Source organism: Borostomias antarcticus (assembly GCF_949987555.1).
Source record: "Borostomias antarcticus genome assembly, chromosome: 16".
NCBI classification, from domain to species: Eukaryota; Metazoa; Chordata; class Actinopteri; order Stomiiformes; family Stomiidae; genus Borostomias; species Borostomias antarcticus.
The window spans coordinates 3570158-3598080 of record NC_140249.1 but is presented as its reverse complement, the minus strand read 5'-3'; the positions used below and the strand labels follow the sequence as shown (position 1 = coordinate 3598080).

Genomic DNA, 27923 nt, shown 5'->3' with positions numbered 1-27923 from the left:
ATCCAAAAAAATAGGAAGGTTGACAGGCAGAGGGGGGGGCGGGGGTACTGTAGGCCATCCATTTCATTTCCCTTTAAGTCTTGTCTTGGTCTTCACAGTCCTAGACTAGTCTAGACGTGTGTCCAGGAAACCAAAGCACACATAGTCTATTACACATGCAGCAAGAGGAAACGGAGACTGATAAAGGCATCCCTTCCTCTTCCTACATCCACGGAGCCATGAGGGAGGTCTCTTTCTGGGCCTGCTGGAGAAACACAACACACAGACGCTTCAGGGGGCTGAGGGACGGGCAAAGACATATTACGGAACGGGCCGACCAGGCCCAGGAGCCCAAGAGCTCAGAGGGCCCTTTTAGTCATTCATGTCAATAACAGAGCCCCCAAAATCCTGCTGAAAAACTAAAGTAATAGCCTCAACATTCACTTTGAAGATGTCACAAGAAACAAACCATCATGATACTTTTTAATTGAGTGTTTATCTATGGTACTTTAGAGGGGCTGAGGACTCCATGTAATATGGGCCCTTCAACTCTTGAAAATCCAAAAAGTAAGTCACCCACAGAGTTGAGGTCCCCCGAGTCAAAACCGAGATGGGTAAAGCTGCTTTTATTGTGAGTTTTCTCAAATTATCTTCAAATTGAATGCTGTCTCATTGGACAAATTCAAAAAGGCGATAAATTAAATGGGGAGGGGGCGGCATCATTTCATAATCTGTCTATGGGGACGAGGAAACAGACAGTGTGTGTAAAAAAAAAAAGACGGGACAGGCCTTTTCAAAGGAAAACGGCAACGCCCGAGAATTTCTCCTGCTGCTTAGGAAATATAACACACCCAGTGCAACAGTTACATAGCCTTATGAGACCATAGTGGAACTGAATGTGAGCTCGTTAGATCAGGATGGTCTCACAAGGCTAACAGTCACAGGGCTGAGGGCTGTTTTTCCAGACCAGGCTAACCTAGCCTAAGAGGTCCTTTCTAATGGAGAATGGAGGCCTGGGAGTAGGCTACATACTGTACTAACACATCCATATGTGTCTCCTATTCAGGCCAGATGTTTGTGACATAACTCCTAATTGATCTACCTTGTTTAGTTCAGGGAAGAGCTCTTGGATGGCGATATCCAACAGTACGTAAGTCAGCTGTGGAGACAGACACAGGCAGACAAACATGGATGCTTCATAACAATCAAAATTAGAGTCTGATTCATGCACTGGTATTACCAAGAGAGACAAAGCATTATAAAAATGGTGGAATCAGTCCAACTTGGTTTATGTGTTAACTTTACACAGTGAAGGTATATGTGGAGCATTCTGGCCACATGGGGTTTAGCATGTACCATATTAGCATAGGTGACTGTCTGACCCTCATAGTTTTCATATACTGTACCACAACGACTCAGGAAACACTTCCCCGAACCTGTCTAACTTCAGGAAACACTTCCCCTAACCTGTCTAACTTCAGGAAACACTTCCCCTAACCTGTCTAACTTCAGGAAACACTACCCCTAACCCCCCATTCAGGAAACACTTCCCCTAACCTGTCTAACTTCAGGAAACACTACCCCTAACCCCCCATTCAGGAAACACTTCCCCTAACCTGTCTAACTTCAGGAAACACTTCCCCTAACCTGTCTAACTTCAGGAAACACTTCCCCTAACCTGTCTAACTTCAGGAAACACTTCCCCTAACCCGTCTAACTTCAGGAAACACTTCCCCTAACCCCCCATTCAGGAAACACTTCCCCTAACCTGTCTAACTTCAGGAAACACTTCCCCTAACCTGTCTAACTTCAGGAAACACTTCCCCTAACCTGTCTAACTTCAGGAAACACTACCGCTGAGTGTGTCTGTGGGTGTGTGTGTGCATGTGTGTGTGTGCATGTGTCCATGTGTCTGTGTCTGTGTGTGTGTGTGTGCGTGCAAGCGTGTGTACGTGTGTGTGTGTGTGTTTCTGTACCTGTTTGTTAAGAACAGGTTGTTGCAGTCCATCGAAGAGTAGACGAACTCCTTCATACTTGGCCTCTTCTCCAATACATTTTCCCAGGAAATCTAATAAGAAAACCTTTCTGTCATATAACTCTTTGTTTTTTTTGCACATTAATGTTTTCAATAGCACATTAATGTTTCCTCATTGCTTGGCCTCACACCAACATATTTGTATAGGAGAACAATCACTTATCACTTTGTGATGGGAAATGTACTCACATTTTTAACTTGGTATGTCTGTAAATCAGACAGTGACTTGGATAACACATTTGGGAGGAACTCTAAACACTTTTTGAAGAGATAAGAGCTAGAGACGTTTAATACTCTCAGTGAGATGACAAAAACCAGGACTGACCTGGAATGTATTTCATCATCTCCTCAAAAGTCTTCTTGGCCCTCTTCTGCTTGTCAGGTACAGAGCGGGGAGCGCTGGTCTCACAGAACACTGCATCTGCAACACCAGAAGAACACAGACGAAACATCTACATTACATTACAGTCATTAAACTGACACTTTAATCCAAAGCGATTTACAATAATTGCATTGAACGTAGGAAAAGACACTACTTGGCATAGTGCATCTCCTTTCTAAAACAAGTGACTAAGAACATAATCTAGTGCTGAAGGCAAAGTGCAAGAATAGGAAACTAAAAATACAATAGGTTCTTTAAGAGGGAGGATTCTGGTAGTATTTCTTGAAGAGGTGAGTTTTGAGCCTGAGGCTAAAGATAGGCAGCGACTCTGCTGTCCTGACGTGAGTGGGCAGTTCGTTCCACCACTGCGGGGCCAGGACAGAGAAGAGCCGTGACCGTGTCGATCGACCACAGGGGCCTCGGAGTGACAGACAGCCAGTCACCCTGAGGTAGCAGAGCGTAGTGGTCGGGAGGGGGTGTAGGGTTTAACCATGGCCTGGAGATAGGAGAGAGCTGTTCCTTTCATTACCCTGTAGGCTAGTACCAGAGTTTTAAACTGGATGCGAGCTGCTACAGGGAGCCAGTGTAGAGAACGGAGAAGGGAAGTTGTGTGGGAGAACTTGGGATGGTTGAACACCAGGAGAGCAGCAGCTTTCTGGACAAGTTCCAGGGGTTTAATGGCTGACGCCAGGGCCCCAGCAAGGGGAATGTTACAGTAGTCCAGGCGGGAGATGACCAGGGCCACGTAGCCATTTCGTCAGTGAGGAAAGGACGAATCCTCCTGATGCTGTAGAGCAGGAATCACACAGGCCTTACCTCACAAAGGCCTTACCTCACAAGGAAGGACATATTATCAAATGACTCAATCCAAAATCAGCTATAGTCCCTGACCAGGACCTGGACATGAGCATGTGGACTTGGTCCCCAGGCGCCACTGACGAGGCTGCCCACAGCTCCTGGCTGCTCCTGGAGGAGGACGGCTTGGGATGGGGGAAATGCAGTGAATGAATTCCACCAGCGGCCACTGTAAATGCATGTGTTTGTATTGTGTGTCGCCTCTCACTAAGGTGTGTGTTGAATCTAACTGTGTGGCGAATAAACGATCCTCCCAGGTCCAGTAATTATTATTACAGCATGAAGATTAAAGCGACAGAGAAAACTCCACCTTCTCAGTCTCAGTGCCCCAGGTTGTAGTACAGTATGGTCAGACCAAGTGAAGGTGGTAGTATTATGCAGACCAAGTGAAGGTGGTAGTCTGATGCAGACTAGGCTTGTCACGGTACTCTGTACTTCGGTACTAATTCGGTACTTACATTGCTGCGGTACTGACGGTACCCGTTTTTCCATGGTACCGAAGGTACCGTGTTTTCTATTTAATTTGCCGCTTGTCTTCTTCTACGCTGCTGCGTGCTGCTGTCCAATCACGGCGCACCACCCATGACAGCAGCGTAGAAGAAGATAGTCTGGGGCCTCGTTCGCAGTTGTTTCGCCGGTCTAGAGCGGAAGCGTGATGATGCATCGCATAATCTTCCGGTCTGGACCGGAAGAAGAACAGTTGTTGTAATGTTTTTACTGTAGGCTGCACATGGTGAAGTTTAGAGTAGATAACATTCGCGATGGCATCACCAGGCATAACACCGACGAAAATTGTAAAAGAAGATGCGAGGAGAACTACCGGTTAAGGAAAAATAAAGCAAGCGGAAGTAGGAGGCGTGTTATGCTTTATGTTATGTTATGATTTATATTTCGGTGCTAGTAGACCCAAGTTTGGGGAGATGCCATTTGGGGAAGAACCGTGATGGGGATCTCTGTTCCTTTTTATGACCTGCGCTAGCCTCTTGCTAGCAAGTTAGCGATAGCACTAGCGTGTAGCACTGTTGACACTTGTCACTTGGTTTGTCTAAATAAACGCGTCGTCATTCGGTCGAAGCTGTGTGATGAGCGAGCAAGAACACTACACAGTTCAGTTGAATTGCTGCTTGCGGTACTCATGCACGTTGTACTTTACACGCGTGCATGTATTACTCACACACGCGCGTACGCCGTGGTACCGAAATTGGTACCGAGTACCGTGGAAATTTACTGGTACCGGTACCAACTACTGAATTTCTGGTACCGTGACAAGCCTAATGTAGACCAAGTGAAGGTGATAGTATGCAATTAAATTTCAATGAAATAGTCTCCCCTGACCTTCATTCCCCCTTATTCCGGCGCCTATGTCTCTTGGTTCAGACCAGGTGTGTATGGTTCTGTTTGGGTCCTTGGTTCAGACCAGGTGTGTTGGTTCTGTTTGGGTCCTTAGTTCAGACCAGGTGTGTATGGTTCTGTTTGGGTCCCTTGGTTCAGACCAGGTGTGTATGGTTCTGTTTGGGTCCTTGGTTCAGACCAGGTGTGTATGGTTCTGTTTGGGTCCTTGGTTCAGACCAGGTGTATATGGTTCTGTTGGGGTCCCTTGGTTCAGACCAGGTGTGTATGGTTCTGTTTGGGTCCTTGGTTCAGACCAGGTGTGTATCGTTCTGTTTGGGTCCTTGGTTCAGACCAGTTGTGTATGGTTCTGTATGGGTCCGGGGGCAGGTACCTCTGAGCAGGGTGATGAGTGAGACCAGCCGGTGCTCTTGGACCACCTGATCCAGTTTGAGCTGCAGGTAGTGGTCTGTGTACGCCTCCAGCGTGTTCTTCAACAGGATCCTACCGCCCATCAGCAGGTGGTGCAGCCAATCAGGGATGTGGAACACCACTCGGCCTGCCAATCACAAGGAGTCAGGAGGGAGGGTGTGGGCGGTACTAATACTGTAAGTCATGTGGTACTGAGTGAGGCGCTGCAGAGTTTCCCCTAGGATTGTTTTCAGGGGGAGAGGTAAGCCCCCCAAACTACTAGTTGTCGCAGACATGGTGTTGGCAGTGTTATCATAGCAGACCTGCAAACTCTGGAGTAGTGAAAAAGGTGACGACATACAAAACTTAAACCCTCTAGATTCACTGAAACTACCATGGTTAACATAAAAAAGGTGACTGTAGCCAAAAAGTGACAAGTTCACAGGTCTGCATAGACGACGTAAGGCGTTTGTTAGCATAGCTATCTATGTTTGTTAGTATCCGTGCATTTCTCTACACTGAGCTGAAATGAAACGAGTGCACATAACTTAGGTAAATAAATACTAACAGTATTTATTTACAACAACGTAAAAACATATTACTAGAAAAAAAAACATTTTCTGCAGAAAATGCATGTGAATGATGAAAAGAAAAGAAATCGCAAATGCATTGCTGAAAATGCGGCCTAGCCTAAATGTGAAAAATGGGAGCTAACTTGAATGCAACGCCATTTACAACACATAGCCTCGCTAATGTTTTCCTACATAGTTACTAACATCAGAACACATACTGTGCACTAAACTATGATTACATTATTTACGTAGCTAGCTAGCAACTTAAAATATTTCCATTTCATCATCTCTCAGAAAATGTCCGCTAGCAGCAATGCTAATTTTCACTATGTTAAACTCCATTGATTGATGCTAAAAATTAGCAATCTAAAAGTCTATATTTATTTATTTTTTGTTCAGGAGGGGCGGGTGGTCCCGTTCGGGGGGTGGTACACCCTCCAAGGCAATGGTAGGGGAAACACTGTGCTGTGTGTGTGTGTGTGTGTGTGTGTGTGTGTGTGTGCGCGTGTGTGTATGTGTGTAGGCTATTTGTGTATGTGTTTGTGTGTATTTGTGTGTGTGTGTGTGGGGGGGATGGCTGTGGGTGTGTGGCTGTGTGTGTGTGTGTGTGCGTATGTGTGTGTGTGTGTGTGTGCGTATGTGTGTGTGCGTGCGTGTCTGTGTGTGACCATACTTACCCACATACATTAGGTAGTCATATACGCCCTCCACAGTGATCATCTCCATAAAGTAGTTCTGGTTGTGTCTCTTCTCTGCCGTCTCCGATCGGTTGGCATTGTTCTTGAACAGGTCATTAAACAGCTGTCATAGAGAGAGAACATAGGGGATGAACACGTCATGAACAGGTCTTTAAACAACTGTAATAGAGAGAGAACATGGGGGATGAATACGTCATGAACAGGTCATTAAACAGCTGTGCGGCACGCAGCTCAGGAGGTAGAGTGGCCGGCTGGGGATTGCAAGGTCCCCGGTTCAATCCCAGCTCCCGACCGTGCCAAAGTGTCCTTGAGCAAGACACTGAACCCCAAAATCGCTTATGTGTGGCTCAATACCTAGTAGGTACTGAGACCTTCTTTTGGGAGGAAACCCTTGCGAACATTTATGTATTGGCTGTCCATTTATGTACCCTCCCCCTCAATTGAGAGTTCCCTCCACAGCTGCGAGTGAAACTTAATTTGGAGTGACACTCGGTGGTGGAGTGGGAGTGGGTAGGGGCTGGTTTGGGATTGGGCCACTCGGTGGTGGAGTGGGAGTGGGTAGGGGCTGGTTTGGGATTGGGCCACTCGGTGGTGGAGTGGGAGTGGGTAGGGGCTGGTTTGGGATTGGGCCTCTGTTTCTCTCAGCGTCAGCTCCTCAAGAGCAGACATGTTGTTGTGATTTTGGAGAGGACAGAGGACTCATTAGTCAGCATAGATGAACATGAGCACAGACGGTTTGTACAGCTACAAGTAGCCATACTGATCCCTGGAGAGAAACAGAAACATCAATTTTACTTGCAAATGAGTAGATTCGCAAGTGGAATTGATGTGTATGGTATTTCTCATCAGAGATTCTATTGACTGTAGTGTTCGTAGTTATGACACAGAGACTTGGGTCATGAAAGTCCTATCAATCCAGACTTTATCATTCGATCTTTCCCCCCTTTACGACGCCTGTGCACGCATGTGTGTCAGTGTGTGTGTGTGTGTGTGTGTGTCTGCCTGTGTGTGTGTGTCTCACCTTCTTGTCGTTCTCTGAGGTGGGACTGAGGATGGTGAGTTCAGGGCGGCTGGGTTTGGGTTTGGGAGATTCACAGGAGTTGAAGAAGGACTGAAGGAAAGGCTCCAGGTGCTGTCCTTTCTGAGGGAGACATTATTACTGTTTACAATGTTTCGAAAATATATTTCCATATAAATAAAGGTAATCCATAAGCAACATTATCTCATCCAGCTGACTTGGGTACCGTGTGAATGTCTGACTTACCTCCTTAATCAGTTTGCTAGGGACTGATTTTATAATCTTCCCTGTGAGACAAAAACAAACAACATCTCCCATGAGCTTTTGAATGGTAGAATACCAGATACCAGTACTTAATACCAGTACGTAATAACAAAGTCAAATTATTTTGTTTTGTTACTTAATGTGCACTTGATTCAGATATCCTTGCATGCCTGGGTGGACAGGTTTTCTACTTTTAGTACAATATCATACATTCCATTGCACTGGACAAGGAAAATCAAGCATTTTGAAACAGGCAGCGGGTCCTGTCCATGTCACATGGGTACCTAGGTTGACATCAGGCAGCATCTTATCCAGGAACTGTGACTCCATGCTGTGTGGAGACAAGAAGTCCGCCAGCAGCTGACTGTTGCTCAGCTCGGGATGCTGAAGAAGTTTCTGGAAGATGTGAGAAATCAGGACGACAATCTTCGTTTTGTTTACACATTCATTCACAAGATTAAGGAGTACAGATGGGCCAGATGAAGAGATGAACTTGGATGAAGTCCAGGGGTCTTTTACACACACACACACACACACACACACGCACACACACACGTACTGCATACACATTCGCACACACACATACTGCACACACACAGACGCACGCACAAATGTACTGTAAACACACATGTACTGAACACACACACCCACACATACTGTACAAATAAACTGTACACACGCACACAAACACACACACATACACACACACACGTCGTAACATGATAAAGGTTGTACACGAAATTCCTAAAAGCAACATGCATAACAGTTATGAAAATGTCACTACACTTATCTCCGTGCAAGCTTCAGACCATGCATACACACATACTCTAGGGTGAAAAAGATATGGGTGATATGAAGAGAAGACAACCCTGTGGATGAGCTGGTTTTTCTACACTGTACTCTGAGTTAACACTATTATTAGGTGAGCTTTAATAAAATGTTCACATTTCAAAGTTTCTGTTAGGTCTACTGTCATTCAGCATCACAATGGCTCATCTCAGCCATAGGCAGATTTGTGAAATTACATTTCTTGGCTTCTCTCGATGCAATTGCTGAAAAGTACAGTATGTGCCACTAATTATATACATATGGCTTGCTTTATATAAAAATAATCCATTCAAGACTGATTGTAGCCATAATCGGGTGGATCACGAAGCTGTTTCACATGCCCCCAATTTTAGAATTAGTTCTGATTCATGATTGGAAACATAGGCCACGTTTATTAACCACAACTTTTTGCTGCATATGCAAGTCTTTGCCTTCAGACATACGCCACTAGATACTACATATACACAAAGGAGGCGCCAAATCAATACTGGACTAAAATTAGTTTTTAATAGGAACATTTTATCAAGACTGATTTTAGTTCAAGTTTGTGTTTGGACAGTCAATGTGGTTGACAGGATGATGGGGAGGTAGACAAGTGTTTTAACATGTTTTCTTGCTACCTGAAGATACTCCTGGAACTCTTCACGTTTGGAGGTCAGGAACTCATAATTCTTTGGACCGATGATTCTTTTGGAGGGCAGCTGTGCATCAGGAAAGGAGCCTGTGGAAACAAATGAACCAGAACCACGACGGGATAGAAGGATGAATGGTCCCACCCACTGACAGCAAAACATGTTCAAGTGAAATGACTGAGCAACAGGATTCCCATTCGGTTTGTGACTCGGTTGATACTTTGGCAGACGAGAGTTGTTGGTACGAGACTTGAAAATTGACAAATCATCAAATGACACTTCATCCCGGGTTGGTTACAATCAAGTGTTCATGAGAGGAGAACACAAGTACATACAACATTTGAATGATGACGGAATGACACAATATGATTGGACAATCAAAGGGTGGTATGAGAGTTCATAAGCTGGAGAATGTTTTAGAGGCAGGCTCTGGTTCGACTTGAACTGGTTCCGGACATAAGTCCACGGTGGAAACTGCTGGTGCATCACTTAGACAAATCAGAGTTCAACAAACAGCAGCGTTTTCCAGTAACCTGAGACTGGCTATACCCCAAGGACTTTATTCTGGCCTAACGAGAAGGCGTTTGAATTGATCGCATTTACCCAAAACATCTTTCTTCTTCGTCGTATGGGTCTGTTGTTGCGTCCCCCGGCTGAGGGGCTATCCTTTTACCACCCCAAGCCTGGGTGAGGAGGTCAACTGGGCTATATATCCGGGCACACCTCTAGGAGCCATGTCACCGTTTCGTCATCCACCACCTTCAGGCCATGCATTCCGTTGGGTGTCCGGTATATCAGACAGTCCTGGATGACGTGGTCTGCGGTTTGTTCCTTGGCGCCACACTCGCACAACGCACAGGATGCCAAGCCCCATCTGTGCATCGATGAGCGGAAGCGTCCGACGCCGGTCCGGAGACGATTAAGCCTTCACCTCCCACTCCGCAAGCCAGGTGTAGTCCGCCCATCCTGCCTCACTGATGTTAGATCTCTGCATTGCTGCAGGAGATCTCGTGCGGCAGGCACAAAAGGGTGTCTCGACTTGAGGTGCCGGGGAGGCTCCGCTGTTACAGTGAGCCTGTCTTGGAGCAGGTGGTTAGGCTCCACGGCCCGGCAGGCGAGACGTGCTGTGGTTCTTGGGCGGTGGAGGCCAGCGGGCTGGATGCCTGCAGGGATGGGAAGGATGTCCACAGGAGTGTGACACAGGCATCCTGTCACAATGCGCAAGGCTTTGTTGATAGGCGAATCGATGAGGCGGGAATCTCCATTTCAGGAGGTGTGCCACTAGTGTCTGCGTGTCCTGGCTCAGGGCTCCATGGCCTGCCAGTCTCCAGCTGAGTACACCAGAGCGAGGTCGTCTGCGTAGGCATACTTCCTGGAGACAGTGATCGGCATGTCGTAGGTGCAGATGTTATAAAGGAGGGGGACCAGGACAGATCCCTGGGGGACGCCGTTCTTAAGGCGTCGCAATCTGCTTTGCTACCGGTGGGGAGGGTAAAGCTGCGGTTTCGGACAAGCTCCATGATCATGCTGACCATCTGCCTGTCCGGCAGCAGGCAGAGCTGCTTGCAGGTGTCGTAGGCAGACGTCAAGTCTATAAAGATGGCTCCGGCCTTCTTTTTGGCCGAAAAGCTGTCCTCGATGTCTTGAGTCATCAAAGTGACTTGATCTATGGTCGATCTCCCGCGTCGGAACCTGGCCTGCTCCTGTGGGAGCAGCGGGTCGATGATTGGTTCGATGTGGGCATAGATGAGACGCTCAAGGATCCTGAAGGGGATACATAACAGAGAGATGGGGCGGTAACTCTTGGGGTCCCCTTCAGGCTTGCTTGGCTTAGGGATCGCGACAACTAGGGCTCTTCTCCAGATTTTGGGGATCTCGAGCTGGCGCAAGCAGGAAGAGAGGAACGCTCTTAACCAGGACTGTAGTTGACATGTAGTATAAGCTCTTGGCAGATAGAATCAGGCCCCAGAGCTTTCCCTGGCTTTACATGCTGGAGGGCAGCAGCGAACTCCCCTGGTGTGAATTCACCGGAGATGTTACCGCTGCTAGGAGTTGTGGCCTTCCAGAGGTCAGACACTTCTTTTGCCACAAGACGTGACGATTCACGGTCTTTGCCCTCGTATGTCCCACTTTTCACAAACTGTGATGCAGTTTTGTTTGCAGAGATGGGGCAGTGACGGGGGAGTGTCTGAACCTACCAGTGAGCCAATACATCTTTATTGCGTGGACTCGGCAAATGCCCACATTTGTAAACTGATAATACTCTGCTAACTCCTATAATACTTACAATGAAACTGTAAAACTATAAAACTTACTGTACCATAGAACTAGAAAACTTACCATGGAACTCGGTGAGTTTGGATTCCAAGACATAGAATTCCAAGTATCTTCTGTAGACAGACCAGTGTTCTGTCTCGTGACCCACTGCAAAAACAGAAAAAAGAGATAGAAAACATTAGCATTGCATGCCAGTGGTACCTCCCCCTATCCTACTCCAGAGAAGCTGGCAGTGGTCCATGTCTCAGGCTCCAGACCTACGCCAGACCTGCCCTGTGCCCCAACTCCTCCAGTCTTTTCCCTGAAGCTCTTCTATGCTCCCCTATAGATAGTCTACAGGACTAATGTGGAGAATCTGTCTCTCTCTCTTTCTCTCTCTCCTATCAGACTCCCTCTCTCTCTCTCCTATTAGACTCCCTCCCTCTCTCTCTCTTATCAGACTCCCCCCCCCCCTCTCTCTCTCCTATCAGAATCCCTCTCTCTCTCCCTCCCTCTCTCTCCTATTAGACTCCCTCCCTCTCTCTCTCTTATCAGACTACTCTCTCTCTCCCCCCCTCTCTCTCTCTCTCTCTCTCCTATCAGACTCCCTCTCTCTCTCCCTCTATCTCTCTCTCTCCTATCAGACCCCCCCTCTCTCTCTCTTATCAGACTCCTCTCTCTCTCCCCCCCTCTCTCTCTCTCTCCTATCAGACTCCCTCTCTCTCCCTCTCTCTCTCTCTCTCTCTCTCTCCCTCACCCGCCTTCCTGTCGTTGCGTTCCACGTCGATGCAGAACACGGGGGTCCTCTCTCTCTTGACCTCGTCGTCGTAGAAGTCGATGTACGGGATGGTGATGCTCCAGGCCGACAGGTTCCTCGGCGTGCTGGGCGTGCTGGCCGCCTCCAGGGGAGAGTCGTCCTCCAGAACCATCATGGCCTCCTCCACCTTGCGAGGGAGGGGGATAAGAGGGTTACCTTTGTGAGTAACAAATCACAAGAAATAATAGGTGTACAAGTGTGCTAAAAACAGGAAGTGGAGTCCTAGAACAGGAGCTAGCATAGCTAAAGCCTGGTTACTGGAGCATCTAGAGAGTTAGCTGTGGAGGATCTGGGGGGGTAGGGTTGTAGTTAAACACATACTGAGGTTGACATCCTCTGGAGAAAGTTATGTTGGGGAATAAAAACACACACTGACAAATGAGACAAGGCACTGGGTCTCCTCCAGTGAAACAAACACAAGCATAAATCATCCCGCCGTCAAGTCAGCATCATCAACTGTTTTGTTGGTGCGGCTGGCAGCTGCTGTTTTGACCTAATGTGATTAGGAAGAATGTTCTCTGTCTGAAAGTGAGAAACCGGTGTTGACAAACAACACTGGCTGAACCGACGGGTCAGGGCCAGGCTGTCGAACGCACAGCGGAGCGGAGCAGTCTTGTCGCTTGCCTGAGTGTTCCTGAGTGATGTGGATTTGTGCATTTTCTGTATGTATGTATATTTAGAGTGTTATTATACATATGTATGTATGTATGTACACCTATATTTATGCATACTGAATGTATATATTTCTTGTAATTTAATTTAATCCATCATGTATATTATCTATGTATATTCTTTATTCCACTGTAGTTTTTTCGCTGCAAATTTCCCCCACAGGGATTATTAAAGTATATATCTGTCTGTCTGTCTGTCTGTCTATCTATCTATCTATCTATCTATCTATCTATCTATCTATCTATCTATCTATCTATCTATCTATCTATCTATCTATCTATCTATCTATCTATCTATCTACTGTATGAGCCAGTAATATTTTTTTTATAGCTGTAGTCTGTAGCTTCAGTGCTACCATACAAGCTAGCGACGAGGGAATATTCCATCTGCCATTGAGGGAATATTCTGTCTGTCATGTAAAAATTCAGTCTGCTTCAGTCTCACGGTTTGTGGGTTTGGGTACCCATAAGGCCAGAGAGGAATGGCCTCCTATGTTGCTGAGTGGATCTCGGCACACGTGCACGCTTTGAACCAGGTGTGGCCACACTGAACTCACCACAACAAGCTTTTTTTCCGTCTTTATCAAATTATAATAATGAGCAGAGCCAAATAGCAGTCTACAAAGACATGGTTTTCACATAGGAGCTCAATCATGTATCTCTCTTGATTCATCACTGTAATATTTAAATGTTTTAAATCTGATGAAAATCTTACATACGGCAGCCTTAAAGAAGTGGTAAAGGGAAAATGCATGTTTAGCCCTGTTTTAAGGTTACTTATGATCATATACAATGGTTCAGATCAAAAAGTTGACAAAACTAGCACTTTTGAGAAAGTCTGATAATTGCTCTACCACCATTTTGTTCATACAATGGATGTGGGTGGGCACCGTGAAAAATCATTCAAAAAACATGTTAAACTCTCAATTTCAAAGACAAGAAACTCACCGAGCTGTTAGTTGGCGTTCTGACATATAATTCGCTATAAAGTAAGATTCTAGTTCATCTAGAAAGTTTTTTTTTTAATCTTTAGCATAGAACTATTTAGTCGCAGCACATACGTTTGTAAACTTCCGCAAACTAGGTAGCCTAGCAACATAAACAATAACAATAGCTACCGTAAGTAGTTCCGCTTCCCAAATCCCCTCTGTGGATTGATCTACACATCTACAACAGTTGCTTCAATACAAGTCAATGGATTTCATAAAATGATCAATAAAACCCTACAGGATTCATACATTGCGGCGAATTTGATGTCAGAACACCAACGGACACCAATTACCCCCTCAATGAGCTTCTTGTCTTTGAAATCGAGCCTTTAACATGTTTTTGAAAGATTTTTCAAGGTGCCCACCCACATCCATTGTATGACCAAAACGGTGGTAGAGCAATTATCAAACTTTCTCAAAAGTGCTAGTTTTGTCAACGTTTTAATCTGAACCATTGTATATGATCATAAGTAACCTTAAAACAGGGCTAAACATGCATTTTCCCTTTACTACTCCTTTAAGATACTACATCTGATCAGTGTTGGGCAAGTTACTTAATAAAAGTAAATAAATACGGATTACTTTCTCTAAATTGTTATTAGATTACTTTACTATTTTATTCTGTGAAAAATAATCAGATTACTTATTACTTTACATTCAAGTTACATTTTAAAACCAGATCATTCCTTACCCTAATCATAGAAGAGCTGATCTAGGATTGGTTTTGCGTCTTAGATCATAATAGACACTAGAAAATCTAATCCCATACCAGCACTCTTCATACATTCTGGACCCTGATGACTTAAACAGTCAGTTCAGCCACGACTGCAGCGACCACATGCGCACATCAACCAAATGAAAGGGAGAAGGCATGCACGTTACTTAAGGTAATCACATTTTTATAAGGTCAGTATCTGTTATCTGATCACTGAAAATTCTTATGTAATCCCTTACATTCCAAGTTACCGGAAAGTAATCTGATTACAGTAATCCATAACTTTGTACACCCAACACTGCATCTGACACAGATACATCTATTTTGATGTAGTCTGAAAGTCTGAGTTCATACAACCAATCATGAATCAATGTAGCTTAATCTACTACTCAACAGATGATTATGAGAATGTGGAAGATTACATCATAAACTGTACATTCACCTAATAATTAAATGACTCACTATTCATCCAGCCCAGATGGTCCTCCTAACCTGTTATTGAACATGACTGAGAGAGTGACAGACTGTCCAATATGCTGTGACCCTCCAGGCACCTGGTAGCTAGTATGTAATCAGTCACTTTTAAGATTTGGCTTAATCTGTTACCAGGAAGCAACCCCTATGAAACACCTGTCTCGTTAGTAGGCCTATGGATCTCTAGTGGGAGCCAACACACGGGCATCGATCACGAGGGCGTACCACACTAACAAATGTGGACGTGGACGTATTAAAGATGCAGGAGCGGAAAGTAGCGGCGAGCTAGCCAGATGTATGGAGGATCGAGATGACTGGAAGCGCTGATGGAGGGCTCGTCCTAGAGACCGAGAGAGAGCTCTCTCATCTTTACTCCACACTGCCACCCCGTGGTGGCTGCAGGTACCGACCCAGTCAAGACCAAGAGGGCAGTCATGGGCAGTGTTTGGGTTTGCTGACACGTGGTCGTTGTTCCAGACCAGGGGCCTCATTTATCATTGAGGTACGCCTTCTTTTACACGGTCTTTTTCGCGAGTTCAGGCGTACGCCATTTGCCCCCCCCACATTGCGATTTATCAAGCCGTAAGGGCGAAAATTTAGTCGCCTTTCTCCGCGCTTTTGTAGGACACCTCTCCAGTTGGCGTACCGATTTACACGGTGTTCTACGCCCTTCTTGAACACAGGGGGAACTGGCGACGCCGGTGGTGCGTCGGTGAATTACTATGTTTGACGGAGAGAATAAGAGCGACAGTTCATGAACGCACAATCATGTAGGCTACTAGGCCAATTCAGCACAAACATATATCGCAATGCAAGATTAGACGTGTCCTCTAACCGGCTCATTCATGCTCCGATATGGATTTGTTCCCCAAAATGAACCTATGCGCTGTCCCAAACCTTTCCGCGCTATATGTCACACACCTAATGCAGGCACTCCATCAAACGGCAATAATTGACCAATTAGATTGTCATTAATATGTGATCATGTGGACCTGTTTGCTCTTTGGTAAGCATATAAATGACAGTCCTCCTGTGCGTAATGCGAGCCTAAATGAATCCGGCGCTACTCGGCCTACTAGCCGAGATAGAACTCCAAAGAGGTGACGGCGATGGCGACTGCACCCACATAAGGGCACCATCAGTGAATGAATACGTCTATGTGAATCGCTAAAATGTGCACACTAGAAATACCCAAATCATATGTGACGCCGACATGCTCATCACAAGTGTAGTGGCACGGTGGCCTGGCTCCACGCATGACTCATCCTGGCGCACAGCAGGGTAGGGCTAGACTGGAGGCAGGCGCTGCGCGTGACGGCTGGCTTGTTGGTGTGTCCATAGCCAAGATACATATTCTTTGTCTTATTTACTTTTAATCTTTATTAGCATTTTCCATCCATACAACGACAATACAATAAAACATAAAAACCTACAATAACAGCTTATGGGTACATCCATCCATGCAGCTTTTTTTTCTTACTCAAATATGACAATTTTAATATTAGTGGTATCATCACACTTCCTTCTATAATCCATCCATTTTTCCCATCTCCCTTCAAACTTTCCTTCCTGCATCCTCAATGCATGCGTGAACCTCTCCCTAACATACATCTCCTCCACAACACCCAGCCACTGCTCCTTGGTTGGGCGTTCCACCTTATACCAAGCCCTCGTTATTGTCTTATTACTAGCAACCAATAGTACTTTCACTAGGTATCTGTCCCCTCCTTGTACATCATCCCGTGTTATGTTTGCCAAGATATATATTCAAAGCTGATAAGAAGGTGGAGGCACTGGAGGCTGCAACTCGCGGGGGCATGACCGTCAGGTCCAGGACCACTGCAGACTCCCCCTCCTCTGAGTCCCACCCCACGTCAGAGTCTGGAGAAACAATTTCAATCATTTTCTTTGAGTTTGTCTGTGAACTTGATTATGCATTAAACATTTCATTGTGCAGCCATATTCATTTGATATGTTTTTCTGTTGGCAGTCAAATAAATGCTGTGATTTACCGGGTGATTTAGATGAGTATTAATCTCCCATGGGGGACAATGTCTAATGTGGTCCAACATTATGAAGTGATCATCTGGGGTTATTGTTACATGTTTGTGGTCCTAAATCAATCATAGCCGGCCACATGATGTTGGGAATGTTTGCTTCACTCGCAGCCACATGTTACAGTAGGCTATGTCCGTGTATGCCCAACCCTAGATGCACAACACGTAGCTAAAGTAGGCTACTAAGCTGTAGGAGCAAACAGACAAACGTAGGCGATTTATACCTTCCGAAGAGGATTGCCTTCCTCATGTGGACCTCACCAACTAGCACATGCACCTCCGTCTCCGAAAAGTTCCTCTTCTTCGCTCTTCGTTCCATGTTTCAATGTACCGCCTGGGTGCTCCACGCTACCTTTTTAAGCCGGTTCCTTCCGGGAAACCACGTTTGTCCACTCACGGTTGTGACCATATATGGTTGGATTAGGGCGTGGAGGGGGCGGAACACGGGGCGCGTGCGCGTACGCTCCCTTCCCCGCCCGTCTCGGATTTACCGTGCAGAAAAGGGCATACGACATTTTTGATAGATCCGAAAAGCGTGTAAATATTCTCGTCGTACGCTACATTGTGCATTTTCCGCGTTTTCGTCGTACGCCCTCTTTTACACCTGAATTTACACGCTCTTTGATAAATGAGGCCCCAGTACTGTGGTTGAGGGTATACACCTGAGCACCACCGATGAAAGAACTGTTATAGATGAGAACTTACTGTAGAATAAAGGGTTCTATCAGGGGACAGTATATCACTGAGATATTGCACATCAAAGCTTTTACAACACCAAAGGTTATTTGTTCTTAAAAATGCTTTCAAAAAATAGATGAATAAATACCAGTGCAATGGAAAAACTGTTCACAAGAAACCAGAACCCTGCTTCTCAGATGCTACACCAGTTTTAACCAACGTCTGCAGAGGGGGAAAGTTACAAGCGTGACAATAGTCAGTGAAAAATCTCCCAGAAAAGTAGCGATCACACGGTACAACTGTGTTTCATAGTGTTAGTGGGATTACACCCCTTAATGATCCCTTTGTCAATATGACCACAGTATGTAAATCTCATAATTGTACAGTCTGTCTATGTTTGGTCCCTGTAAGTAATCAACATTCCAGCCACCCTGGAGCCTCTCCTCTCCATTGTTAGTACTACCACAAAGATGTTGGTACTGTACAAATAATATCAATCACAAAGCAAAGTTCAAATTCTACCACATTAGACATGCACAAACATCCCAATAATTAAAATGTCAGACACAACTCTTAATAGCTCCTAGGGTCACACACTGTGGTGAACTAGCTATCAGAGTACAGCACAGCGACTCCTTCAGCCCCAAGTGTAACCGAGTGAGACGCGGAGCAGCCGGCGAAAGGACCGAGGGACCGTCACTATCGGTGCCAACCAAGGCCCGGGTTCCAATCGCACCCTGGGCGTGCCCTGAAACATTTTGGGGGTTACATGAGCGCAGCTCCGCCCTGCCGACTCACCATGTCGTCCTCCCCCTCCACCAGGCTGTAGGACGGCAACATGGCGCCCTCCATGGTGGTGCTCTTGAACACGCCCTTGATCTTGCTGCCGATGCGGCTGATGCCGAACGACTCGCCCCTCTTCGAGGTGTTCCTGGTGGGGGGGGGGGTCAAGGAGAAGACCAGGGGTCAGTGTGTGTGTTGGTGGGGGGGGGTGCAGGGCTGCATGCACACGGCTTCAGCACATGCACCGAGGGGGAGGGACTGCCGGGAGGGAGGGGGGGGGGGGGGGGTTGGAGTTTCATTCAAGAGGGGAGGAGCCAGGGAAGCCATCACATCAGACCACAGCTGCATGTCAGCGAACCTCACAGAGGAATGCCTGGGGCTCCCTTTAAGGGGTTGCGGGATAAACTGGTCGGCCATGGGGAGGAGTGGCTGGTGGTTTTAAGGCACAGATGTTGATGGAAATACCATTGACATAATCACAGGTATGTTTCAGGATGTCAAGAAAAGCTGTCAAAGAAGAATTTAAGTAGGATAGCATACAGTATTATCTGACATACTGTATCTGAGATATGTAGTATAGTTATATGCCGCTATCTAGGATGATACACACACACACACACACACACACACACTCTTTCAGTCTATAGGAGCAGTGTCAGTAAATCCAGATAGAGGACAACAGAGCAGAAACATGAGGGCGTTGGCAGGTCCCATGCAGAGAGGAGAGGGAGGAGGGGTCATGGTGTTTGTTGGGGCGAGGATTGGGTGAGGGCTGAGGTGAGGGTTGGGATCAGGAGGACTGGGTGAGGGTTGGCAGAGGGACGACGACAACGCCACACGGCTAGTGGATATGGACACCCTGACTTACTTGGGCGAGCCGTGGCGAGGAGTTAGATAGCCGGGTGGGAGGGGGACAGTGGACTGGGCATGGAAGGGGTTAACTGATGCAGGTGAGCAGGAGCCGGTGGACAGGGAAGATGGAGACTCGGGGCCCCAGACACAGTCCCACTCCCAGGAGCTAGACCCGGACCCCCCCGAGGTCAGTCAGCCAGTCAGTCAGGCAGGCAGGCAAGAGTGATGGCACAGTTAGGCCAAGCCGGGCCCAGGAAGTAGACAGAGCCATGGGGGTCACAGAGCCACAGACACAAGCGCAGTCCATGGCGGCGATGGATGGATGGATGGACGGACGGGTTGATGGACGGATGGGTGGATGGACGGATGGCGGTGAAAGAGAGATAGACAGGGAAAGTTAGCCGACAGGGCTGCTGGCGGCGGCGTTCACGCAAGCGGGGGGGCGTGAACGGAGAGTCGCCATTCTCTACAAACTCCTCCTCTTTTACCTCCTCCCTGATAGCCAGAGCACATGGCTGCCATGACCACTGCCTTTACAACAAATACTGTTCCTTATATACTACATATGAGGAGAAAAGCAACAGGCTGTCCTGCCTTCCTCGCGCCTCCTCTCTCCCCTTCCTCTCCTCCCTCGGAGGTTCGTAACGTGTCCATCATTAGCTTCGGGACACCATCCTGATCTCGCCAGCTCGCAAACTAAATTTTAGTTTTTCTCCGCAGATCAGTCTGGACTTCCTCCTTTCTAGAACGATTATTCTCTGATTACGGGCCAGTCAGGGATTGGGTTCTGACCGCTGTTCTGCCCCACAGTAGAACATTGCCCCTAATTTGTTCCCGTGGCAAAACAATCTCCCGAAGCAACGAGCAGTAACGGTAACGTTAGTAGAATAAACAGCCATAAGTGCAGTTATTGCAGAAATAGACTCAATAACAACAATTGAATAAGAACAAGAGCACTAGCAGAGTTTCTCAGAGGAAAATATGTTTTAGCTTTTCTTACGACTGGATTTAGCAAAAGTTTTGTTACACTGATTGGCTGAAGGAGTTAGTCTGACAAAGCAGCTCACGTGCACAATAATTGTTCAAGGTCGGGGGAAGGTCAGACTGACCTGTGGAGAGAAACAGAATGTGAGCTCGCTAGATCAGGATGGCCTCACTAGGCTAGTCCATCATGCCTTCACGCCTCGCTTCAGGAAGATGTACCTCAGCTAGGTCTGGTAAACCAAAGCACAGGGCTGAATCTAGGACAGTGTAGTCAGAGTTTGTTACAAAGGCAGCAAGGTTTCCTCACACTGCCTTCTTCCATATCTGGTGTGTGTTGCTGACCATCGCGCCTACAGGCAGGGGATATAGCCACTGTCTGGACACCACACTGAGGGCCAGGCCAGAAGGCGCATACTCACCGGATATCATCCAGACTCAGGCTATTTCTGGAACAATAGGCACAAAAAATGAAATCTAGGAAAGGCTACATAACCAGTGGCCCTGTTCTGAATTAGAAAAAGCAACAACAACACACACACACACCACCACACCCCATGATAACACGTCAGGGGACACAAGACTGTACTTTAGTGCAGTGGTAGAGGTGTGTGAGCAGGTAACAGGGTTGAGGTGTAACAGGGTAACAGTGTGAGCAGGTAACAGGGTTGAGGTGTAACAGGGTAACAGTGTGAGCAGGTAACAGTGTGAGCAGGTAACAGGGTTGAGGTGTAACAGGGTAACAGTGTGAGCAGGTAACAGGGTTGAGGTGTAACAGGGTAACAGTGTGAGCAGGTAACAGTGAGTGGTGAATGAGCCAGAAACACAAAGAGGTTCTCTGGGAAGAGAAGAGAGCCACAAAGCTCCTCTGTGGCGTCCAATCATGTCTTTTACTCTAGAAACACCACAGACACACAATAAAGACACGCTTTACTATACTGTACAGTGAGGAGAGTAAATACAGACAGCCTGTGGTTTCACACAAACAACAACCACCACAACAACAACAACAACAAAAACACCCACCTGCTTAGCTTGGAGTTGCGGGTGGGGGATTCGGCCCCCCTCAGAAGTTGCCGGAAATACTGAAGGAGAACAGACAGGGAGGCAGGACAGGGACGTCATCATACACACAGTATTCAGGCCTTCAGCCTTCACCACATACAGTAGCTACTGTAGCTCACCAGTGGTCACTGGGTTTGCCCAATGTAACTTCACAAGTTGAATGTTGAAGTACCTATTTATTTGTAGTTGACGGAAAACAATAACTTGAACTGAACAATAATGCTAACGCAGCGTTTAGGTGTTAGGTGCTAGTGTTACTTTCCTGATAAATAAATCAAATAAATCAAGAGTTATGACTAGTTGTGTGACTATGTTTAGTGGCCGTACTTAGCCATACACCCCCTCCATTCAAATCGAAACAATACGCCAGGAGAGATATGGGATCTTTTAATGCATTACTTCCAGAGTGGCTATTCAGGCCGGGGTTTGTGGCTGGACAATGGAGGCTGGCTGGGACTGGGTGTGCAGCTGTATTCAATGAGAGCGCCTGCGGAGAGAGTAATGCATGTTGGCAGCTTGGCGCGCGGCCAGGGTGAGCTCATTGGCCAGTGGTGGGTCCCGTGTCGATGACACAGACGGCAGCTGGTGGCGCTGGAGGGACTGGCCGAGCATGGAGCAAATTAAACCCTAGACTTGCCCCTTAGACTCCAGCCCCAGACCCTAGACTTGCCCCTTAGACTCTAAATAGAGTGTGTGATAGAAGTGGGATAGATGCTAGTATCTAGGATGCAGGGACTGACGAGCTGATTCGGTTGTGCAGGTCGTGTCTGGGGCGATCATGCATTTCCGTGTGGGTGCTCACCTCATCGCTGTGGCAGAACATGGGGGTGAAGACGTTCTCCAGGAGGGACAGGACGTGCTCGTAGGCCTCGAACAGACAGCGCATGGTCTGGAGCTTCACCACGCCCACATAGGGGCCCTCGGCGACTGTGGAGAGGGAGGGAGGGAGGGAGAACGCCTCAGATCGCGCCGCCGCGTTTGACCAAACCCTCAGGCTGAACTCTTATTCCGTTTACAAGAGAAAAAAAACCAAACGAAAACGTGTGGGAAAAAAAACCTGTAACAGCTGAGATATGAGTAGCAGTTAGAACCAGCGGTGCCTGCGGCCGCCCCCACACTCACTGTTGCGTATCTCCTCCACTATGAAGGGGTCGAAGCGGATCTTGTCAACACTCTCGTCCAGACAGTAGGTCTCGTAGATCTGCTTCACCTCCTCGTGGAGCATCAGCATCTCCGCGTCCGACAGCTCCGGACACAGGATCTTATCGTTGAACTCCTCTGGGGGGAGGGGGTTAAAGGGCAAACTAGGGGTCAGGCCAGGGTCGTTTCCAAAAACAATCTCAAGTCCATTCTCAGTCTAGACTCCCGCGTTGACCACAATCCACTGGGTGCGTGTCAGAAAGATGATAGTGGCTCTGACGCTGTGCTTTGTAACAAGTTGCTGATACCTATCCAGTGCTTTCAGACGGACTGTATTCAAGTGAGCTTAGAGAAATAGAATAACGCTTGTTTCAGAACAGACGCCAAGGATCTGCCTGTAGCAGGCAGGTGCTCTGAGAGGCCTGGTACACTGAGTGACCCCGAGCAAATCAGGCCTGACATCACATTCAGATTCTCTTTCACTTCAGTGTGAAGTGCCTTGGAGATGAGAGTGAGATGATAAGACTACAACTATTACAGACAGCTCCCTGGACACAGGACTACAACTACCACGGTCTTCTCCCTGGACACAAGACTACAACTACCACAGTGTACTCTCTGGACACTACAACTACTACAGACTTCTCCCTGGACACAAGACTACAACTACCACAGTCTACTCCATAGACAATGCAACTACTACAGACTACTCCCTGGACCCAAGACTACAACTACTACAGTCTCCTAGACACAAGACTACAACTACTACAGACTACTCCCTGGACCCAAGACTACAACTACTACAGTCTCCTAGACACAAGACTACAACTACTACAGATTACTCCCTGGACCCAAGACTACAACTACTACAGTCTCCTAGACACAAGACTACAACTACATTACATTACATTACATTACAGTCATTTAGCAGACGCTTTTATCCAAAGCGACTAACAATAATTGCATTTAACGTAGGAAGAGCCAATGTACTACTACTTGCCAGAACTCACAAGTGCATCTTCTTTCTAAAACAAGTGACTAAGAGCATAATCTAGTGCTGAAGGCAAAGTGCAAGAATCACAATCTAAAGTACAGTGCAATACAATACAATAAGTGCTTACTACCACATACTACTCCCTGGACACAAGACTACACTACTGGAGCACAGCCTCCCTGGACACAAATCTACAGCTACTACAGTTTACTAGACACAAGACTACAGCAAACTGTAGCAAAGATGCTAGGGGATGTTTTGGGACAGGCCAGGGACGGCTCTTTTATTAAGCTCATTGCGTTACATTTTTGGTTTGAAACATGTCATGTAAATAGCGTTGGGCTGACTGCGGTCCTTACCTACGGTCAGGCAGAACTGGAGCACGTGAACGGCCCCCTCCTGCTTCAGGAAGTTCATGAAGCGAAAGAGGAGGTCCTGCTGCTCCCGGATCTCCTTCAGCTCCAGCTTCAACACCTGGGAGCAGGGAGAAGAGAAGAGGAGAGGATGAGAGGGAGGGAGGAGAAGAGAAGAGAAGAGAAGAGGAGAGAAGAGAAGAGAAGAGAAGAGAAGAGAAGAGAAGAGAAGAGAAGAGAAGAGAAGAGAAGAGAAGAGAAGAGAAGAGAAGAGAAGAGAAGAGAAGAGGAGAGGAGGGGAGGGAAGAGAAGAGAAGAGAAGAGAAGAGAAGAGAAGAGAAGAGAAGAGAAGAGAAGAGAAGAGAAGAGGAGGGAGGGAGGGAGGGAGGGAGGGAGGGAGGGAGGGGAGGGGAGGAGAGGAGAGAAGAGAAGAGAAGAGAAGAGAAGAGAAGAGAAGAGAAGAGAAGAGAAGAGAAGAGAAGAGAAGAGAAGAGAAGAGAAGAGGAGGAGAGGGAGGGAGGAGAGAAGAGAAGAGAAGAGAAGAGAAGAGAAGAGAAGAGAAGAGAAGAGAAGAGAAGAGAAGAGAAGAGAAGAGAAGAGAAGAGAAGAGAAGAGAAGAGAAGAGGGAGGGAGGGAGCCGAGGAGAGAGGAGGGAGCCGAGGAGCGGAGGAGGAGAAGAGAAGCGCAGACATGATCAGGTCCACGAGGAGACACAGGAGGACTGCTCTGTATGAAAGGCGGTGGATGGGACGGAGGACTAATATAGTGTAGATGGAGTCCTTGCTACTTACTGAGGTCTTCTTGTTTCTGGTGTCAGAGTACTTCTGCAGGAAGGGGACCAAGGCTGAGCTGGGCTCTGTAGCTGCCTCAGGCTACGACACACACACACACACACACACACACACACACACACACACAGTCAACAGGAGACCATGATGTAACACATACTCCACTTCCATCCATCCTAAAGGCTATAGCACACACCCACACACATACACACAAATGTGTGCACACACACAAACGCTAACCTATCAACACCCTCTCACAAACATTCAATACAACAAAAATTATCAGTTGACGAATTAACTTACTGGAGAATTGTCAATGAATATAAGAAGCAAATGGTTCACCGTGTCCTAAAATAGTAAAGAGATCACAGGTTAGGAAGGAAATCCAACAAAAACAATGGATATCAAGTCCCTTTTGTCCGATTGAGGGACATTCTTTCACCGCAGGCCCTGACAACCCTGTGACCTCTAACCCCGGAGCTCGACAGGACAGACTCACTGGGTCAGCCAGGAAGTCCATGGAGGGAAGGAAGACAGAGCCAGCCAAGACCTCTCTTATTAGGAGAGTGAGAGATCTGAAAACAGCGACAGGGAGACCGGGACAGGAAGTGGGAAACAGAAGAATAAAGAAGAGAGAGTAACCCTGTCTCGTAGCAACCGACGATTACAGCTGAGCACTCAGGAGTGCACTTACAATTTTAAACAGGAAAATGAAAGCAAATGATTCGCTGGAAAGATGACAGCTGCATCATAGATCCACACTGAGGAAGGATTATAGTGGAACAGCTTTTCAGAGCCCGGTGAAGTCCCCCCCCCCCCCAGACTGGAGGATGTGAGTGTGGCCCAGCGCCCGGTACCTGCAGTCGGCGGCCTTGGGGGGCAGGATGTAGGGGAACAACATCTCTGTGAGCTTCCTGAGGTACAGCAGCTCGTCTCGCCGACTGCGCAGCGCCACGTGGAGGTCCGGTCCGTACTCCTCTAGAGCGGCCTGCTGCAGATACTCGGAGTTCTTCACTGGGGAGGAGAGGGAGAGAGAGGGAGAGAGAGGAGGAGAGAAACAGAGAGAGAACTCTGTGTTTAATTCTGAATAAAGAAGAGAACCAGCACTCACGAGATAGACAGTATAGTCTTTAAAGCTACATGAGATAACTCGGCACTTTGGCGGCCCCTCTGGTCGTGATCAAATCGGCACTGCGTTTTAAGAACCACACTTCCCACAATCCAACACTCACTCGCTGTAACGATGGGAAAAAAATGATAACAAATGCGCGTGGCGCACACTGGATTGGAAGATTGTAGCTACTTTCTGGAAAGATGGCTTCAACGCAGGTAAATACTGGTCTTCTTTCTTGTATGTGCATGTAGATTTTGTTTCGCTGGACAAAGTGTTTGTTGTCTTCCTGATATTGTGACACACAAAACGTGTCACTTTCGTTTCCACCACAAGATTTCCCGCCAGTGTACTAGCCAGTACACCGAAATACTAAAATAATAAATTCACAGGGTCTCATGCAGTCTCATGTCACGAAAATTATTTTTGGGGTCTTGCTAAGGCCAATTCATAAAGTAATAGCAAGTAAAAGTGAATATTGAACCATGAAAAAGTTATCTCATTGAGCTTTAAGGTTTAATGGGCAAACGGGCCTGTTTCAGCCTTAAGCCATCAGCATGAGGCCTGATGAGGCCGATATGCGTCCATTTGCCCATCAAACTTTAAAGACTACTGTATACTGTCAGTCTATACTGTCAGTCTATATTGTCTGTCTATATTGTCAGACTATACTGTCAGTCTATACTGTCAGTGTACTGTCAGACTATACTGTCAGTCTATACTGTCAGACTATACTGTCAGTCTATACTGTCAGACTGTACCGTCTCGTGAGTGCCTGTGCTCTTCTTGATTCACTGTATCTCCCTACCGGGCACCCGTGACTGTTCATTGAAACCAGGAGTTGTGCTCAAGCTTCACCTTCTCTTTTTAGTTCTCTCAGAGCAGTGGATGAATGAATCAGGCTGATCCGTTACCTCTTTGTCTTGCTTTGCTGATGATCTCGATGTGCTTCATGGAAACTTTCAGCAGTTTCTGTGTGATTAGGGAGGCAATGTCCACCTGGACCAGGGGTGGAAAAGGTCATGAATTATGTTTTCATCCATCTGATATCACATATCAATACATCACATATCAATACATCACATATCAATACATCACATATCAATATATCACATATCAATACATCACATATCAATACATCACATATCAATACATCACATATCAATATATCCCATATCAATACATCACATATCAATACCGTCCAGGGGTCTGACGGTTGTTCTCACCTTCTGTGTTCTCCTCACAAGCACGGCGGCGACAAAACGCAGAGTCACTCTCAGCTCGTCAACGAACGCCTCGTCACCTGTGATATCCCTGCCAGGAAGCAGAAGTCAGGTTATACAAATCACATGTCGGCTCTCAATGTGTTTTAATGTTCAACGGAGCACATCTCACATAGATGCCATCACTTACCTATACCAGGGGTACACAAAGTTTTCTAAAACCAATTCCAGAATCTTGGAACAAAGCGCAAAAACAACATTAGATTAGAGCATGGGTATAAATGTGCTAAAAAGGTAGGAGAGAAATGCAAAGAGAATGGTTTTATTCAGTGCCCTTACTTCTGAAAGAGAAGCATCCACTTTGGAGGGAACCTTCAAGTCCAACCACGGTTGATAGTTCTCCAATAATAAAGTTGGCCTGTCGATAGACGGATTTAAATGAATAAACCCCCAATGCCCTACTTTGGATTTTCATGCAGCACTACTCGATAAGAGCTTCTGGGCACTCGGGTTACTCAATAAAATCAAATCACGCCGAGGTACATAATCTGGCCACTAGGGGGGAGTATAACACCAAACATCTACAGTGCAGGTAATGAGCTGGCTAGAGGGTTGAAAAACAAAACCTCTTCAAAGCGATTCCCACGCTGGACAGTGTGTATCACCTGTGCCTCTTGCACTTGATTTTCCCGCAGACCGCACAGCTGTGCCCCAGGGGAAAGAGCTCCGGCTGGTCCAGCTGTTGAGGCAGAATCATGGATGATACCCCAACTCAAGACTCTGGGTGTTTCTGTGAAGACGTGACTTTTCCTGTGACCTCTGAATGAGTGTGGCTATCATTAAAAGACTTCACCTTGGTCTTTGGCTTTACGGACGGAAGGATGTTGGGCAGCAGAGACTCCGGGGCCAGGGAGCAGTAGAAGGTGACGACGCCCGCCAGGAAGGACCAGAACACCATGATAATGTGCAGGTA

At 46.9% G+C, this 27923-nt stretch overlaps 1 protein-coding gene across 3 annotated transcripts; it reads right to left on the bottom strand.

Annotated features, from left to right (window-relative positions):
• Positions 1-119: 119 nt before the first annotated feature.
• LOC311319159 (sorting nexin-14-like) lies at positions 120-27923 on the bottom strand (the record flags this gene model as incomplete). 3 transcript variants are annotated; one of them, XM_084450626.1, is made up of 28 exons in its annotated part: positions 27804-27923; positions 27616-27689; positions 27290-27368; positions 27141-27184; positions 26954-27041; positions 26642-26726; positions 25474-25630; positions 25116-25191; positions 24920-24964; positions 24620-24700; positions 23835-23949; positions 22464-22619; positions 22144-22268; positions 21303-21361; positions 20699-20725; positions 18459-18591; positions 12017-12203; positions 11344-11427; positions 8992-9092; positions 7828-7939; positions 7526-7566; positions 7283-7402; positions 6241-6364; positions 4975-5139; positions 2340-2435; positions 1956-2047; positions 1082-1138; positions 120-244 (listed from the first exon to the last, which is right to left on the bottom strand). In XM_084450626.1, exons 1-28 carry the CDS (start codon positions 27906-27908, stop codon positions 203-205), a joined length of 2670 nt encoding a protein of 889 aa, XP_084306752.1. In that variant the 5' UTR covers positions 27909-27923. The 3 variants fall into 3 exon arrangements, with proteins under 3 accessions (XP_084306752.1, XP_084306751.1, XP_084306753.1); XM_084450625.1 differs by having other exon boundaries at positions 203-241; positions 27616-27680; positions 27768-27923; XM_084450627.1 differs by having other exon boundaries at positions 203-241.